At 35.2% G+C, this 16,353-nt stretch overlaps 1 protein-coding gene across 1 annotated transcript in view; it reads left to right on the top strand.

Annotated features, from left to right (window-relative positions):
- The window catches only part of XRN1 (5'-3' exoribonuclease 1), a 112,725-nt gene that overhangs the window by 63,772 nt on the left and 32,600 nt on the right, over positions 1–16,353 (top strand). Inside the window, exons 26-32 of the mRNA XM_012724964.1 lie at positions 3,504–3,593; positions 3,983–4,118; positions 7,787–7,843; positions 7,965–8,097; positions 9,461–9,530; positions 13,228–13,435; positions 15,641–15,736. Of these exons, the coding sequence (XP_012580418.1) occupies positions 3,504–3,593; positions 3,983–4,118; positions 7,787–7,843; positions 7,965–8,097; positions 9,461–9,530; positions 13,228–13,435; positions 15,641–15,736 (790 nt within the window). The remainder of the gene's footprint in view (positions 1–3,503; positions 3,594–3,982; positions 4,119–7,786; positions 7,844–7,964; positions 8,098–9,460; positions 9,531–13,227; positions 13,436–15,640; positions 15,737–16,353) is intronic.

The raw sequence follows: 16,353 nt of genomic DNA on the forward strand, positions 1-16,353 counted from the left end.
GAGGCCCTCCCTGGTGGCGCAGCGGGTTAAAGCACAGCACTGAGAATCTAAGGCCGCTTCCTCATGAGTTCGATTCCCGCCTGCCCCGGAGGTGACCACATGGCGTGGCAGACCTCTCCTGACCCGCCCGCTGCTCCCCTCAGCAGTGTACTTCGTCGATCTGCCTGTTCTGCTCCCCACTCTGTCTCTGGTGAATCCTCTCACCCTCCGCATCTCTGGCCTGTACCCTGGTTCTGTATGAATAAATAAATAAATCTTTAAAAAAAAAAAAAAGTTAGTTGGAAATTCAGTGTGCTTTCATGGGGTTTGTTAGGTGGGACTTGACTGTTTTCTGCAGAATTCATCATTGACTATATATGTATATCTTTTCTCTGTGACTATTGTTCCCAGAGAAGTATCATCCAGGGTTTTCACTGGAGGGCTGATATGGGGGAAAAAACTGATTATCATTTTTGTGGAAACTAAACAGGGAAAGGGAATATCATTACTTTGTATATAGTTTAATAGTCCCAGTATCTCCCTTCAGGATTGAAGGACCTCTTACTTTTGACAGCAAGAATGGTAGTGTCTGACAGCCCTGAGCTGTGAAGCATCTTCAGGAATTGCCTGACAAAACAACTATGTCACCTAAAGTTATGACCTCATCCCACAAACAGCCACAGATCCACCACTCAATCAACTTATTTACCCAGTGCAGGACAAGTCCAAAGGCTAATTCTAGTTAAGATTTCTGTGACAGTCAAGGAATTCTGACTGAATGAATCATAGTGCAGCTTTCTCTCTGTAACCATTTCTGTTTCCTTCCTTTTTTTTTTTCATTCTGCAGATGTTGATTTCAAGCATGGCACACTCACTAATAAATGTCCTTTATATCTTCTCTCAGACTCTGCTACCTGAAGACCTTATAATTTGTAGTAAAATTGTTTAGCAGTTATACTTTCATTAATCCCTGCTTTCAGTATGACATCTATTTTCTTCTTCTTCTGCCCCACCACCCACCCAACCCAATTCCCTGGTGTGTACCCAAAGCTAAAGCAGCGCTTTTCATCCTCTCCTTATAAGCTACAGGTCTTCTGTCGTTGTTGAAAATTCATCAATCTTCATTTTTATACAATGTGTGCTTTATCATCTCGGGTGTAGTCCCCATAATCTTCCCACCAGTTCACCCATACACCATTACCATAGTCCCTTGTGTTCTTCCTGCCCTGCTTTGACTCTCCCCTCCTCTTCCCCCTCGCCGCCACAGTATGTCTCTGGTATAGTTGCCTATTGATTTTGGTTTTGCTTTATTATAATTGATAAGCTACAGGTCTTATGCTAGGGTGGAAGGTGAGTAGCCACATAACTATCTAATGACGTGTTACACCAGTTTTAAACAAAATGCTTACTAAACTTTGCCCCATATTGTAGCTTTACTTGTTTGATTATTGGTTATGTCCAGAAGGGCAGGTTTATAAAGGGAAAAAAGGAAATAAGATGACACTTTCACACAACCAGGCAGAAAGAGCATTTTAAAAAGACACCTGCACAGACACAAGTGGACAGTCTTGAGACAAGAACTGCATATACTGCAGCTTTGAAATGTGCCTTTTACAAACTCTTACAATTAAATGGACTTGCATCGTGTTTATTTTCCATACTGGTCACTTAGGATGCAGCTATTATCATGAAATTAGTTAATAATCATGTATGTTTAGAAACTGGAGACAGCTTCTAAAATTTTTTAATAACTCATATGCTACCAGATTGTCTTTTTCTCTGTCTTTCTGCCATCTTCATACTTTACTATTCTTTTAGTGGTTTAGAAAGTGAATAAAAATAAGCACTTGTTTATTCTGCTTTCTATATTTGGAAGTACTACTCTTCAGGAAGAATAGTGTTTTGGGGGAGTATTAAAACAAACTTTTGATGTGTTTTAACATGTTCAGTTGTACAGTGCTTCAGTATCTTTTGAAAATTAGAAAATGAACAGGTAGCTAGTACTTTTTTTTCCATTGAAATATTTTATTTGTACATGTTTTACATACATAGGAAAAATAAATCCCACAATTTTCCTTCATGTGCATTTTTGTCTTGTTTCTTCATGGTTCATTATGCCAGCTTAGGTTGTCAGTACAATAAAACCAAACTGATAGGGAAAAAAGCAGATTATTATGCCATTTTTCTAGATCTTTGAATTGCACATTAAATCTGGGGCTGGCCGCAACATGGATGGAGCTGGAAAAGATCATGCTTAGTGAAATAAGCCAGAAAGAAAAGGAAAAATACCGGATGGTTTCACTCATAGCAGGAATATAATGGACCAGGCGAGAAAATAATAATGATAATGAACAGCTATATACCAGAGACATTTTATGGGGGTGGAGTGGGGAATGGGAATAAAAACAGTGGGGGAAGAGAGGTGCACTGGACTGTGCTGATGGCACATGGGTGATTTGGTGATGGGAAGCCCAAGGGGATTACAGTTGAAATGGATAATTGCACAAAATGATGTAAAAGTAAGCTATTATTTAAAAAAAAAAAAAACTGGGGCTGGTCACCTCACATTTGTTTAAACTGCCTGTGAAGTATACAGTTTTACTAGCTTTGTCATCATCAGTGATTGCAAATTTGCCAATGTAACCATGCTTTATCATCACAATTAGAAGCTGAACAATGGCTTTGTAGCACTGCCCAGTAGGAACCTAGTCTTTACCTCTCTTTTTTGGCTTTATTGACACTCTTGAAGGCATCAGCAAGGACATTTCATTGTATACTATTGTGGTGGCACAAAAAACTGGTGCTGTGACTTTCTTTTTTGGCTTTATTGACACTCTTGAAGGCATCAGCAAGGACATTTCATTGTATACTATTGTGGTGGCACAAAAAACTGGTGCTGTGACTTTCCGACAACCCAATACATTTGACAGAAGAGCTACTCTTGTCAGTTGCCTGCCATAATGATCTAAGCTCTGAGAGTAGAGAGAATGAGTCTTCTAAGTAACTGAACTTTATTACAGCTTAGGAATTGAATCATTTTCCCCTCAGTTACTGAGTTTTTTTGAGGGCCTATGAGTGCTTTCTAGTATCTTAGTCTACCTATCCCTTGTTTTAGTACTCTGTATAATAAATTAGTCCTCAGTATATTTTGTATGTTTCCTTAAGTTCCAAAATTATTTGATAGGAGGTTTTTATAAAGTTAGCCACACTTTTTTTTTTTTAAAGATTATTTTTGCATACAGAACTGGGGTACAGGCCAGAGGTACATGGGCAGTGAGAGGATTCACCAGAGACAGAGTGGGGAGCAGAACAGGCAGACTGACAAAGTACATTGCTGAGGGGAGCAGCGAGTGAGACAGGAGAGGTCTGCTATGCCATATAGGTCACCTCCCTGGCCAGGGATCAAACTCGTGTTGAAGCAGTTGTGGCTAGCTTGTAGTGCTATACTTTAACCCATTGCGCAACCAGGGAGGACCCAGCCACATATTTTTTTAACTAATATTTTTGTTTCTTTGTTTGGCCAGAGCTCCAGAACTGTTTATTTATATAGCCAAAAATAGCCAAGAAGATGTGTTCTATGAAGATGACATTTGGCCTGGAGAAAATGAGAATGGGTAAGCAAAATTTATGGTATTGCTGCCGCAGAATTCAACTTAGAGTTTCGCGTGATAGATACAGGCAGCTAGTTAACCAGGAATTTATATTACTTTTGGGAGGAGGTTTTATGCTGTTTTGGTTTTATTTTAAGATGTTATTTTTAATTTTGTTTGCATAAGTAAAATACTTTAAAACTAATTTTGCCATTTTATTTATTTCTAAAAATATGCCATGTATATACCTTTGTATATTAGCTTTATAATTAGTTCCAGGTACATGTAGTGAGTAATAATTAAACATTTAATGTCCTCTATAATTCACAACCCTCAGAAAGTTTATGTCAGGCCTTTTTTATAAGCCTTCATATATTTTTAATCAATATGAAAAATTACTGTTTTTAATGTAGTGCTGAAAAAGTTCAAGAAATTATTACTTGGCTAAAGGGACATCCTGTCAGTACTTTGTCTCGTTCTTCTTGTGATTTACAAATTCTGGATGCAGCTATTGTTGAGAAAATTGAGGAAGAAGTTGAAAAATGCAAGGTACTAATTTTCTATAACTCAGTTTATTGATGAGATTTTAAGTTAAACAGCCTATATATTCTTTTACAAGTAATTCATTGTGTTTCAAACAAATGTGCTTAGTAATTCTATTGATGTGAAATCATCTTTCAATTTAAAAAATGTTCCAGCCATTTTCAGTGGCCATTAATATGTGTATCTTAGTAATGTAATTACACTTAAATATACAAAACCAAAGTATTTTATGTCCTGCTGTTCCTAGTCAAAATGGAAAGTTTTTATGATTTAGAAATATTAAATACTATACCTCCTATTCTATGTTCTTTAACTTTTCATATTTTTCAAAATAAAAATTTTATTTGACCTTTATAAATCACATTTAAAATGTACTTTCCTACTCATTCAATTACTAAGTTATCTTTGAAATTCCACTTAATCTCTCTTACTTTTTATGTCTTGGTTTTAAAAACTACAACTTTTTATTGCACATTTTATTGAATGTGCAATGTTGAATATTTGATCACTTATCTTGGTGCACTAGAAATTGGATTGATTATATTCCATATTTTTATCTTTTGGGTTTTCCACACATTTGCCTTTTTATTAATAAAATGATTTTGCTAGGCTAACATAGCACTCTCATTTGAACAGATAGAGTAATTAAGGAACAGGCTCTGAAGCGATCTTCTTTCCTCTTTCAATACATACTAACTGTAGGCAAGATACTTAGGCTTTCCCATTCTCCATTTCCTCATTGGTAAAATGAAAAATAAATGACCTTATAGGGTCTTCAAAAAACATTAAAGAAGTTAATATATATAAACTTCTTCTAATAATGCCTACCTATTACTAATTCCTACTAATTGCTTAGCTACTATTATTTTTTTAATATAGAGCTATATAATAAAGTCTTGAAAATCACCAGTAGATAAGTCTTTCTCTTTAAGAAAAATATATAAGGCTCAAAGCTGAGAGCTTGATTTTTTTGTGCAGGGACCACGCTAATCTCCATAAAGTCCCAGTTTAAGTATATATTCTGGCAAAGTGAGCACAGGATTTTTATTTTATTTATTTATTTCTTGTAAAGATTTATTTATTTGTGCATACAGAACTGGGGTGCAGGCCAGAGGCTCAGGGGCGGTGAGAGTCTTCACCAGAAACAGAGTGGGGAACAGAACAGGCAGATCAAGGAAGTACACTGCTGAGGGGAGCAGCGGGTGGGCCAGGAGAGGTCTGTCACGCCATGTGGTCACCTCCGGGGCAGGTGGGAATCAAACTCATGAGGAAGCGGCTTTAGATTCCCAGTGCTGTGCTTTAACCCAATGCGCCACCAGGGAGGGCCAAAGATTTTTATTTTTTTAATAGGTCGTTGATATTCAACTATGGAAAAGAAAGTCTACATTTCTTTTTAATTACCTTTCAGTGGACAATAAATTTCCTTTGTCCAGTATTGGTTTTGAATGAATTTTCCACTTCACCAAAGTTTGTAACTTTAAACCACCGTATTTTTTTACACATTTGTGTCGAGAACTTTCTGAAATGTTTTATACATTTCTCCTTACTTTTCAATCTTTAGATGCATATGCAAAATTGTTATCTTCAGCACAATATGTTTTTAAATGTGTGTGCATGTAGAGAAGATTAGAATTTTTGTCATGAAGGTATGATTATGAGTGATTTTCCTTTTAGTGATATGATGTAATTAGGAGAGCAAAAATTATGAAGGAAAGATAAACACAGCATTCAAAACACAATTTCAATTTTTCCTTATAATACAGTTAACATTAAAAGTGTTTCTTTAATGAAGACTCTGCAGTAGTTCTCTTACTAGATTGTCATTCCTAAACTCAGCTAAATATCAAATTCTCAAAATTACTGGAGTTCTTTTTTTAAAAAATAAATTATAGAGAGCTTCCACACCTAGAACAGAGCAGTACGTCTCAAACTATAATATGCAAAAAAAAAAAAAATCATCACTGGTATATCTTCTTAAAATACAGATTCTGATTTAGTAGACCTAGGATGGGAATTGAGGTTCTTACATGTTCCCGGGTGACCACATTTCAAATAGCAAGACCCTGAAACTTCTTGTTTAGTAGATGTGAGATAAAGTTATTTTGAAAATTCCCTCTAATATATTAATTTACCTCGTGAATCCGTGCCATAGCCTCTATTCAGTAGTATCATTTATATTGTCTAGAAATTCACTCAAACACAGGTTTTTCATAAGTAATATTCCAAGCACAGTTGTTTTTTCTGTCTTTTCATATTTTTTCTTCTCACTGTATTTAGTGGACACCAGCTGTACTCTGTTAGTCCTTTGAGTAAGCCATGGTCTGGAAACAAAAGTTTGTCAGTAGGCCTTCACTATTCACCCTGTTTAAAATTAAAATCTCTCCCCAAACTATCCATCCCCCTTACCTGCTTTATTTTTCTTCATGCTTTTTTACCTTCAAGCAAAGCTATTTCTTTCCCTATTTTGATTTTTGTATGTCTTTCTAAGCTAAACAATTGAGTAGTTCACTGTTTTATTCTCCAGCACCTAGATCTACATGTGGCACATAAATGTATCTCAGTAAATACTTGAAAGAACAAATAAAACGTTTCTATTATAATTTAGAGGAAAAGACTGAAAAAAGTTTGAGCATTTTACAATGTATACATTGATTAGCTTATTTTATACAGACTCTCTAGCTTGGAACTGTTTTGTGCCCTTTTATACTTATTTCCATAAGCAGTGTTCTAAAGATATGTGGCTACCATGTAAGTAAAAGGCTGCATTTTTCTAATTAGATGAGAATTCATTTTTTAAAAGAATGTAATGGGATTAGTAGTTTTGATTGCAGTGGATATAAATTAGTCTCACATTTTTATTAGATCAAACTGGTAGTATTTTTTCTGTCTTACAAGTGGAAAGAAGTGGATGCTTAAATTAAGAATGAGTTCACAGAGCTTTTTTTTTTCTTTTAAAAAAGAAAAAAACTCTTCTTTGAGTATTTTTTAGATAATAAAAAATCCAAATACGAAACCAGTTTCATAACAAATTCCAAATCCACAACTTTGTATCAAATAAATACCACCTTCATTTTTGTAAGTAGCTAAAAACCCCACCATATTGTCAAGGATGAATATTTTGTACCTTTTTTTCCTTTATGTAAGTCTTAGTGACCAGTGTATACAATTCTTTAGAATAAAAAAGCATTTGGATAAAATAACATTTACATAAAGTTCAAAGTTGACAAATCTCATCCTTTGTGTTAGACTGTTACTTTCTGGAAGGATAGTCACAGGGAATGGAGTTCAGGGTTTCCTGTGACATGCTCAATAATGTTCTCTTTTTGAACTGGATATGATTACATGTTGCTGCAACTAAGATTATAAAAATTCATCTGGCTGTATTCTTATAAATCTGCAGTTTTTTCTGTATGTCATATACCTCAAGAAAATTATTTTAAACTTTCTAAATAATTTTTCCTTACCAAACTAAAGAACTTCAGATATTCTTAAGTCAAGCTTTTTCTTGATTTTCATTGTAATCTCTTGATTTCAATGAGATAAACATGATATATGAGCTTATTTTCAGTTCAAAATTTTTGATCATTTCATTTTGACTTTAAAATTTAGACATGGACACATACTAAGTAATAGTTTTATATTTTTTTAATATTTCAAATTTTTTCTTTCCTCAGCAAAAAAAGAATAATAAGAAGGTACGAGTAACAGTGAAACCCCATTTGCTGTACAGAGTAAGTTTCCTATCAGAGACTGCAATTGTTATTTTTACTTTGAAAATTTAGAAGGTGTTAGGTGTTTTATTAATAGAAAAACTTCTTTTTAGAGGTAATAATAAAATTTTCTTGTCTTCAGCCTTTAGAACAGCAACATGGAGTCATTCCTGATCGTGATGCAGAATTTCGTCTCTTTGACCGTGTTGTAAATGTGAGAGAGAATTTTTCAGTTCCAGTTGGCCTTCGAGGCACCATAATAGGAATTAAAGGGGGTAATTTCTCAATACTTAACTTTTTGTATTTGTATAGTAAAACAAAAATATATGTGTCTTCTAGCTAAACAGAATATCAATCAGGAAAAAAGCAAAAGCCTTTTATGGTTTAAATTTTTTTGTCTTTAATTTTCAGAGAAAATTCTTTTTTGCTTTGTGTAGTCTTCTGGAAAGGGAAAGTTGAGGAAGAATTGCTTAGAATTTGGTCATTTGCATATAGTACATTAAAATTATGTAAGACTTGGCTGGTGTATATATGTTTTCATGAAACCAGGAAAAGCATTTTTTCACTTCCCCTTCGTAAAAGGGACGGATTTAAATGTTCATCAAAATGATGAGAAGGCAGCTTTGCAACATAGATTCCAAATCAAAAGTCAACCAGAAAGAAACAGCAAATCAGGTGCTCAAAGGTTAGGTGCTAACAGCATTGTCCCTCCATGCCTCTCTTTCTTGGGTTTAGGTTTTAGGTAAAAGTGTCAGGTGAAAGGTGCATCTGGAGGTGGAAAATGAGTGACTCCTTAGTCCTTATAAAGGACTGGTATATTGGTGACATCCCACCCCTACCAGGGGCTAGCACAGTATCAGAGTTTATATTAGTCAGGATTCTGCATAGAAACAGAACCAGCAGAATGGAAAGGGAAGTGATGGCAGGCAGGGTTGGGGTTGGGGGGGTTGGTGAGTGGAAACACAAAAGATACAGCCAGTTACAAAGTTAGCGTATAGACTATTATTAATTTGGCTGTAGAATTCAAAACATTACTATAGCTAAGTATATTGCTTTACCTTGTTGTTTTGGTAAATTTAACCTCTCTTGATATATCTCGTCATTCCTTGTACCAAATTTAGTTGTTCTATCTCTAAGTAAATTGTGCTACTGTTTCTCTTATATGTTCCATGTGTCAATTATGAAACGCATAACCTACCAACTCCTCTCACAGAATCTTTGAGTCATCTCAATACTTCTCATCCCCCAAAGACACAAACTTCTACCAACTAACTCTATCTAAGTATATGTCTATTCATCCTTTGAACTGTCCTTATTACTGCCATGTTTCAAATCTTTATTGTTTTCTCTGACCTATGCAACAAACTGCAAAGTATCTTTTGCATTGACACTCTTATTACTAACAATTTCAAACATACACAAAAGAGAGAGGAAGTATAATTACTTAGTACAGCATATAATTCAAAATATTGTTTTTAAGGTTAACATCTGCAAGATAACCTGTGAATCATTTACTTTTTGTTCATTATCGGTATTCCCCTATACCATTTTTTATAGTTGTAATACTTCTTATAATTCCAGATACTTATAAGCTAATTTTTATTATACAGTGCTTTAAATCTCATTCTTTTTTAACAGCTACTAGAGAAGCTGACATACTATTTGAAGTATTATTTGATGAAGAATTTCCTGGAGGCTTAACAATAAGGTTTGTGTTTCAAGATAAGAATTATACTTCCTGAGTATGCCCATGTGACCATCTTTTATTACTCACTTGTTACTTAAATTCCTATTATGTGCAACACACTATACTGCAGGCCTCCGTGGTGCACAAGGAGTTAAGTCTCAGCATTGTGATGCTGTTAGCAGCCAATGCAACATGAATTCAGTCCCCAGCCTGGGAGCTCACCCACATGGTACAGCAGACCTCTCCTGTCTCTCTTGCTGCTCCCTCAGCAGTGTATTTCAGTTTCAGTTAATCTGCTTGGTTCTGCTCCCTACTCTTGTCATTGGTGACTCCTCTTACCCCTCTCCCCACACATCTGGCCGACACCCCAGTTCTTGTATGCATAAATAAATACATAAATCTTTAAATTGGGGGAACACTAATAGAGAGATTAAAGTTACAACAAAAAGGGATCATGATACAATAAGAAGCACATGGTATATTAGAAAACATGGATGCTCTTTTTGGGGGGGGGTCTCTCTTTTTTAACCCTTGTGTTACCTTAGGTTAGTTGAGAGTGTTCTGATTCTCAATTTCCTTATTTATAATGAAGACATATACTCACTAGGTAATTGTAAAAATTAAATGAAGTCCTTTCCAGCTAGCTTTTCCCTTTTAAAATAACAAATGGAAAAGGAAGTGTATTTACCTTTTTCTTTCCTATTTTGACTAATCGGTAATTAAAATGAAAATAACTCCACTTGTTTGGCCTCTGCAAAATTCCTAATTTTCAGTTCTTATACTTGGTGATCCCTTTAGAATGATATTGGTATTGTTCTATAACTTGAATGTACCTGTTACCCAGATTGCCCTCCTTAAACATTATTGTCTTTAGTTGTTACTACTTGCACTCTTAAAATGAAGCAGCATATCTGATCTTTTTTTTTTCTCTCTCTCTTTATTTTCATTTCTACAGTCCAGCAATTTTTTTTTAAATAGCAGTAGCTTCAAATTCCACAAACAAAATTGAAAAACAGCTATATTTTCTTTGAATCCTTTCTTCTGTATACTCAGTAATTCCAGCACCACAATATCTAGCATACACAAACTTCAGGGAAAGGCTAGTAGATACATACAGGTTGGAATGATGGCACTCTTAGTTGTGGAGTGTTATAATCCCACAAACAAAAAGCACAGCATATAGAATAACGTATGTATACTGAGGAAACTTGCATGGGTTACAAGGCACTTTGTGCATATTTAAAAATCAGATAAGTTGTCTGTATTGCACTTTTCAAATAATTTGGTGAGCATTGATTAGTATTGTCTGTGTTGGCTTTAATATTTTTGCATGATGGCCCTCCCTGGTGGTGCAATGGGTTAGGACGCAAGCTAGCCATAGCCACTTCAGTGAGAGTTGGATCCCAGGGCGCACCCCCCCCCCCCCCCCCGAGGAAACTCACATGGTATGGCAGACCTCTCCTGTTTCACCCACTGCTCCCCTCAGCAGTGTAGTTCATCAGTCTGCCTGTTCTGCTCCTCACTATCTCTGGTGAATCCTCTCACCGCCCCTGCACCATTGGCCTGTACCCCACTTCCTATGCATAAATAATCTTTAAAAAAAAACAAACTTACACAGTCACATGCCAATATTTTTGCTGTAACCTGTCGATCTTATTTTTTTATGAAAATGTTTATCTACCAATAACCTTAGCCCAAAACTTTGATAATGAATTTTGAAGATGATTAACTTTTTTCTCATTTTTTTAATCCCTCCTAGTTAGAGAAAATAGAAAGTTGTGTAAAAGATTAGCTGCTTGGAGCATATTTGTTTTGATGGTGTACTCTCTTTTAAGTTTAGTTTTGATGAAAGTTTTTTCTAGAAATCTTACAAAAATTTCTGATAATTCTACTTCTCTACTATCTTACAGTATAAGAACTTCATATTCCCAAAGAAAGAAAACTTAGGTGCTAATGTTGAAAACTTTTGATAAGAGAAGACTTATTTTAATGCCTTAACTATTTTATGAAGGTTAGGAAGGTAGGAAACCACAAATACATGTCAATTAAGCCTTCTCAGTTCCTGAACTTGAAGATAGGAAGGGTTAAAAAAAGGGATCAAGGGCCCTTCCTGGTGGCCCAGCGGGTTAAAGTACAGCACTGAGAAACTAAAGCCACTTCAGCATGAGTTGGATCCCCACCCCAGAGGTGATCCACATGTCTGGGCAGACCTCTCCTGACCTGCCCGCTGCCCCCCTCAGCAGTGTACTTCATCATTATCAGTCAGCCTGTTATGCTCCCCATTCTGTCTCTGGTGAATCCTCTTACCACCCCTGCACCTCTGGCCTCAGCTCTTTATGCATAAATAATTTTTTTTTTTAAAAAAAGGGCTTGAGGGCCCTCCCTGGTGGCGCAGCGGGTTAAAGCACAGCACTGAGAATCTGAAGCCACTTCCGTATGAGTTCGATTCCCGCCTGCCCCGGAGGAGACCACATGGTGGGCCAGACCTCTCCTGACCCGCCCGCTGCTCCCCTCAGCAGTGTACTTCGTCGATCTGCCTGTTCTGCTCCCCACTCTGTCTCTGGTGAAGCCTCTCACCGCCCCTGAGCCTCTGGCCTGTACCCCAGTTCTGTATGAATAAATAAATAAATCTTTAAAAAAAAAAAAAAAAAAAAGGGCTTGAATCAACAATTGACCAGGAAACAAAAGCAAACAAAACTAACATGCATTGTTGCCTAGGTAGAGCCACTCAGAATGACAACACTTGGGTAGCTCCTGAGCTAATCCAGACTATAAAAACTAGTTATTAAGAAATGTTTGACATTGAATTCATAAAAATTTAGTAGTATGTTGCCATTTTTTTGAGGGCCAACTGAGTCAGGACACACATATCTGGCACACACAACTGTACCACTGAAACAGCATTTTTACCTCTCTTAGCAGTGCTAGATAGTTTCTTAGGAAACTTTTAAAGAAATGTATTTTATAGTCCCTTGTGCTCTTCCTTCCCCTGTTTTGATTCCTCTCCCACCCACCCCACTACCCACAGCCCCAGCAGAATGTCTCTGATTTATAGTTGCCTTTTATTTTTATTTTTTCATTACTTTTTTTTTCTGATCCCTTATTTGGTTCTTTTATATTCCTGCTATAAGCGAAATTATCCAATATTTTTCTTTTTCCTTCTGGCTTATTTCGTTGAGCATAATCTCTTCCAACTCCATTCATGTTGCTGTGAATGACATGAGTTTATCTTTTTTGATTGCTGAATAGTAGTGCATAGGTGAATTGGTGGTGGGAATTTTATAGGGCCTACACCTGAGAATAAAAAGCAAACATTGTTCACAAATGAACAGTGATGTAAAATATATATAAGCAAATAAATTAATTAAAAAAGGAAAAAAACAGGATTCTGTTTCATACATATATTATTTTAAACAATGTACAGAACAGTAGTAAAAAATGGATTAATCAGAATAATCTTCCATTTTGGTGTGGGAATAAAAAGGAATGTCAGGTAAAGACTAAAATAATACCATAACAAAAATAAACTTTTACCTTTATAATTAAAAAACTGTATCATATATTGGGATCTTTTTATTGTTTCTATTCTACTGAATTTAAAGGTAATGTTTATTCATTTAGATTATAGATTATCCATCAAAAGGTATTTAATGCTTTTGCTTAATTGAATATTTGGTATTACTTCTCTCTGACTCTAAAAATAACTTTTTACTTTTAGGTGCTCACCTGGTAGAGGTTATCGACTGCCAACAAGTGCCTTGGTGAATCTTTCTCATGGGAGTCGCTCTGAAACTGGCAATCAGAAGTTGACAGCCATTGTGAAACCACAACCAGCAGTGAATCATTCTTGCTTAAGTTCATCGGTTACTTCTGGACATTTGGGAGGCCTCAATCATTCCCCTCAGTCACTTTTTGTTCCTACTCAGGTAAGATTCTTTCTCTTTTATTTCTCTCCACCCCATTTATATATCACAGATAGACTTTGTAAATGGAAATTAATTTGACTTAGATTTTTTTTATTCCATTATTAACATTATTCATTTTTTATTAACCAAATGCCATTGTTTTTAGTTCCTGTTTTTTATTTAAAACGTTTTGGTTAATTGTTTTCACAATGTAGGGTTTCTCTCTTAAGTATTTTTCCCACCATCAAAGCCCAGAAGTCATGTACCATAGTACTTGTACTCTCCTCCTCACCTGTTTCCTCCCTTACCCCCCTATGTTGGTTTCTCTACATTCCACATATAAGCAAAACCATGAGGTATTTTCGTTCTTCTTCCCACTTACTTCATTGAGAAAAGTCCCTCACATTTCCATCCATGTTACCACAATTGGCATAAATGTATATTTTTTGACTACTATGTAATAAGGATGTAAAATAAAAAGTAAATAGTCAATTCTAGATTTGTTTTAAGAAACTAGTAAAGAACACCATTGATAGTATGTTATCTCTATTATAAAATTAGTCATATTAAAGAAGAAATTTATTTATGTCTAAAGATTTATTTATGCATGCAGAACTAGGGTACAGGCCAGAGGCGCAGGGGTGGTGAGAGGCTTCACCAGAGACAGAGTGGGGAGCAGAACAGGTAGATCGATGAAGTACACTGCTGAGGGGAGCAACAGGCAGGTCAGGAGAGGTCTGCTGCACCATGTGGGTCACCTCCAGCATGGGGATTGAACTCAGCTGAAGTGACTTTAGCTTCTTAGTGCTGTGCTTTCACCTGCTGTGCCACCAAGGAGGGCCAGAAATTTATTTTTTTAAATAATGAGCATGAGTGGCTTTTATTTGCTTTTCAACTAACATTTACATTTTTTCCTATAAGATATATATATCTATATATATATATATAGATATATATATATATATACTACTCAGGAATCAAAAAAAGATAAACTCGTACCATTTGCAGTAACATGCATGAAGCCTGAATGGATTATGCTAAGCAAAATAATTAGATGGAAAAAGAAAAATACAGAATGGTTTCACTTTAGTTGGGACATAGGAATGCCAAAGAATTGGGAAAAATACAAAATTTGCAAACTGGTGATAGATTTAAGGCAAACATCAAGGGAAGGGTAGTGAGAACGTTCAAAATAGGAAGGGAAGAGCAAAAAGGACTATAATGATGGGTGCTAGTTCATGGAAGAACTACAGGGAATTACACCTGAGTGAGAACAATTATTTAAGAAAATTTTAAAAATTTAAAAGTAAAACAATTTTCAGATATAATTCACATTAAAATATTAATTAATTTTTTCATATATAAAATATATTCCCTTGAGGTCTGCTGTGAAATTAGATAAATTTGAAAAGTAAAAGGGAGAGGAATATATCATCTGTATAAAAAACAATTTCCAAGTTCCCACTATGCTGTTTTGGATGATTTCCTTTATTTCATGTTATTGGGCACAAAGGTTGAATTATTTTGTGCAAGGCATTTAACTTTATTATTCCATGGTTCCCATCTGGCCCCACTTATTAACCAAATAATACCTGCCTATAATAGTCCAAATAGAAAACACACATAGGGGCCAACTCTGGTGGCACAACAGGTTAAAGCTCAGCACTCCTAAGTTAGAAAACACACACAGTAGATAATAACCAAGGAGAATAAAAGCAAAATTTTTCTCATATCTCAGGTGGTGACTGTTAAATTTTTAGTACATTTTATTCTGTATGAAATTGGTACTCTATAACTAATATCTGAGATTTAATAGATTACTTTTGTGTAAGATAATTTTAAAAATAACCCCATTAGATGTTCACTTGAATGAAATATCTATTTTAGAGGACAAAAGTATCTGTTTGGGATATTGAGACAATGTATTTTTTTATATCATTTGTCATTTAAATACTGAAATTTTCAGTAAAATCATTCAAAATGAGTGACATATGAAGACCATTTTCATTCAGATATATAGTATACTTTCATAATTACTGTACTCAGCTGCAAAAAAAAACCTTGAGATTTCAGACAATGAAAGTTAAATATCCTGTCTATCACTGAATAACTTTAATCATCACTATTTAATTTTAATATGAATACTTTTTTTATGTTTCATTTTCATTTTATTTATTATTCTTTCTTCATGTTCAGTTCCTTAAGAAACTGTTTTGTGCTTGGTAGGTACCCCCTAAAGATGATGATGAATTTTGTAACATTTGGCAGTCCTTACAGGGATCTGGAAAGGCTCAGCATTTTCAACCAACTCTGCAAGAGAAGGTTTGTTAGACATTTTATATATTTTTTAAAAGGTTTATTTATTCATGATCACAGGAACTGGGGTACAGGCCAGAGCTGTGGAGGGCAAGAGGATTCACCAGAGACAGAGTAGGGAGCAGAACAGGCAAATGTACTGAAACACACTGCTGAGAGGAGCAGCAGGTAGGTCAGGAGAGATCTGCTGAACCATGTGGGTCACCTGGCTGGGGATCAAATTCCTGCCACAGTGGCTGCAGATAGCTTCATAGTGCTGTGTTTTAACCCACTGTACTACCAGGGAGGGCCCCATTTTATATTTTTTATATTTCTCTGTTTGATATTTAATGAGTAATTTTCTCCTAAAATTTTATCATTTAGAAATAAGTCTAGATCATGAATTTTCATAATTCAGCCATCTATAAAAAAAATGTATACCCATATGTGAGAATATAGGTGATTTTTTTAATTGTAAATCAGTTTTGGTTTTTTTTTTAGTTTTAACAAAATCACAGGTACTGTTTTTAAAATTCAGCAGAGGCATAATGCCACTCATTAGTTTATTGGTTTTCACTTCAGTGTGTAGCTTTGTGCTATCCTTGGATTGTCTTAAATATGAATGACCAAATTCACATTCCTTT

Source organism: Condylura cristata, unplaced genomic scaffold, assembly GCF_000260355.1.
Source record: "Condylura cristata isolate star-nosed mole 26May11 unplaced genomic scaffold, ConCri1.0 scaffold00014, whole genome shotgun sequence".
Lineage (NCBI taxonomy): Eukaryota > Metazoa > Chordata > Mammalia > Eulipotyphla > Talpidae > Condylura > Condylura cristata.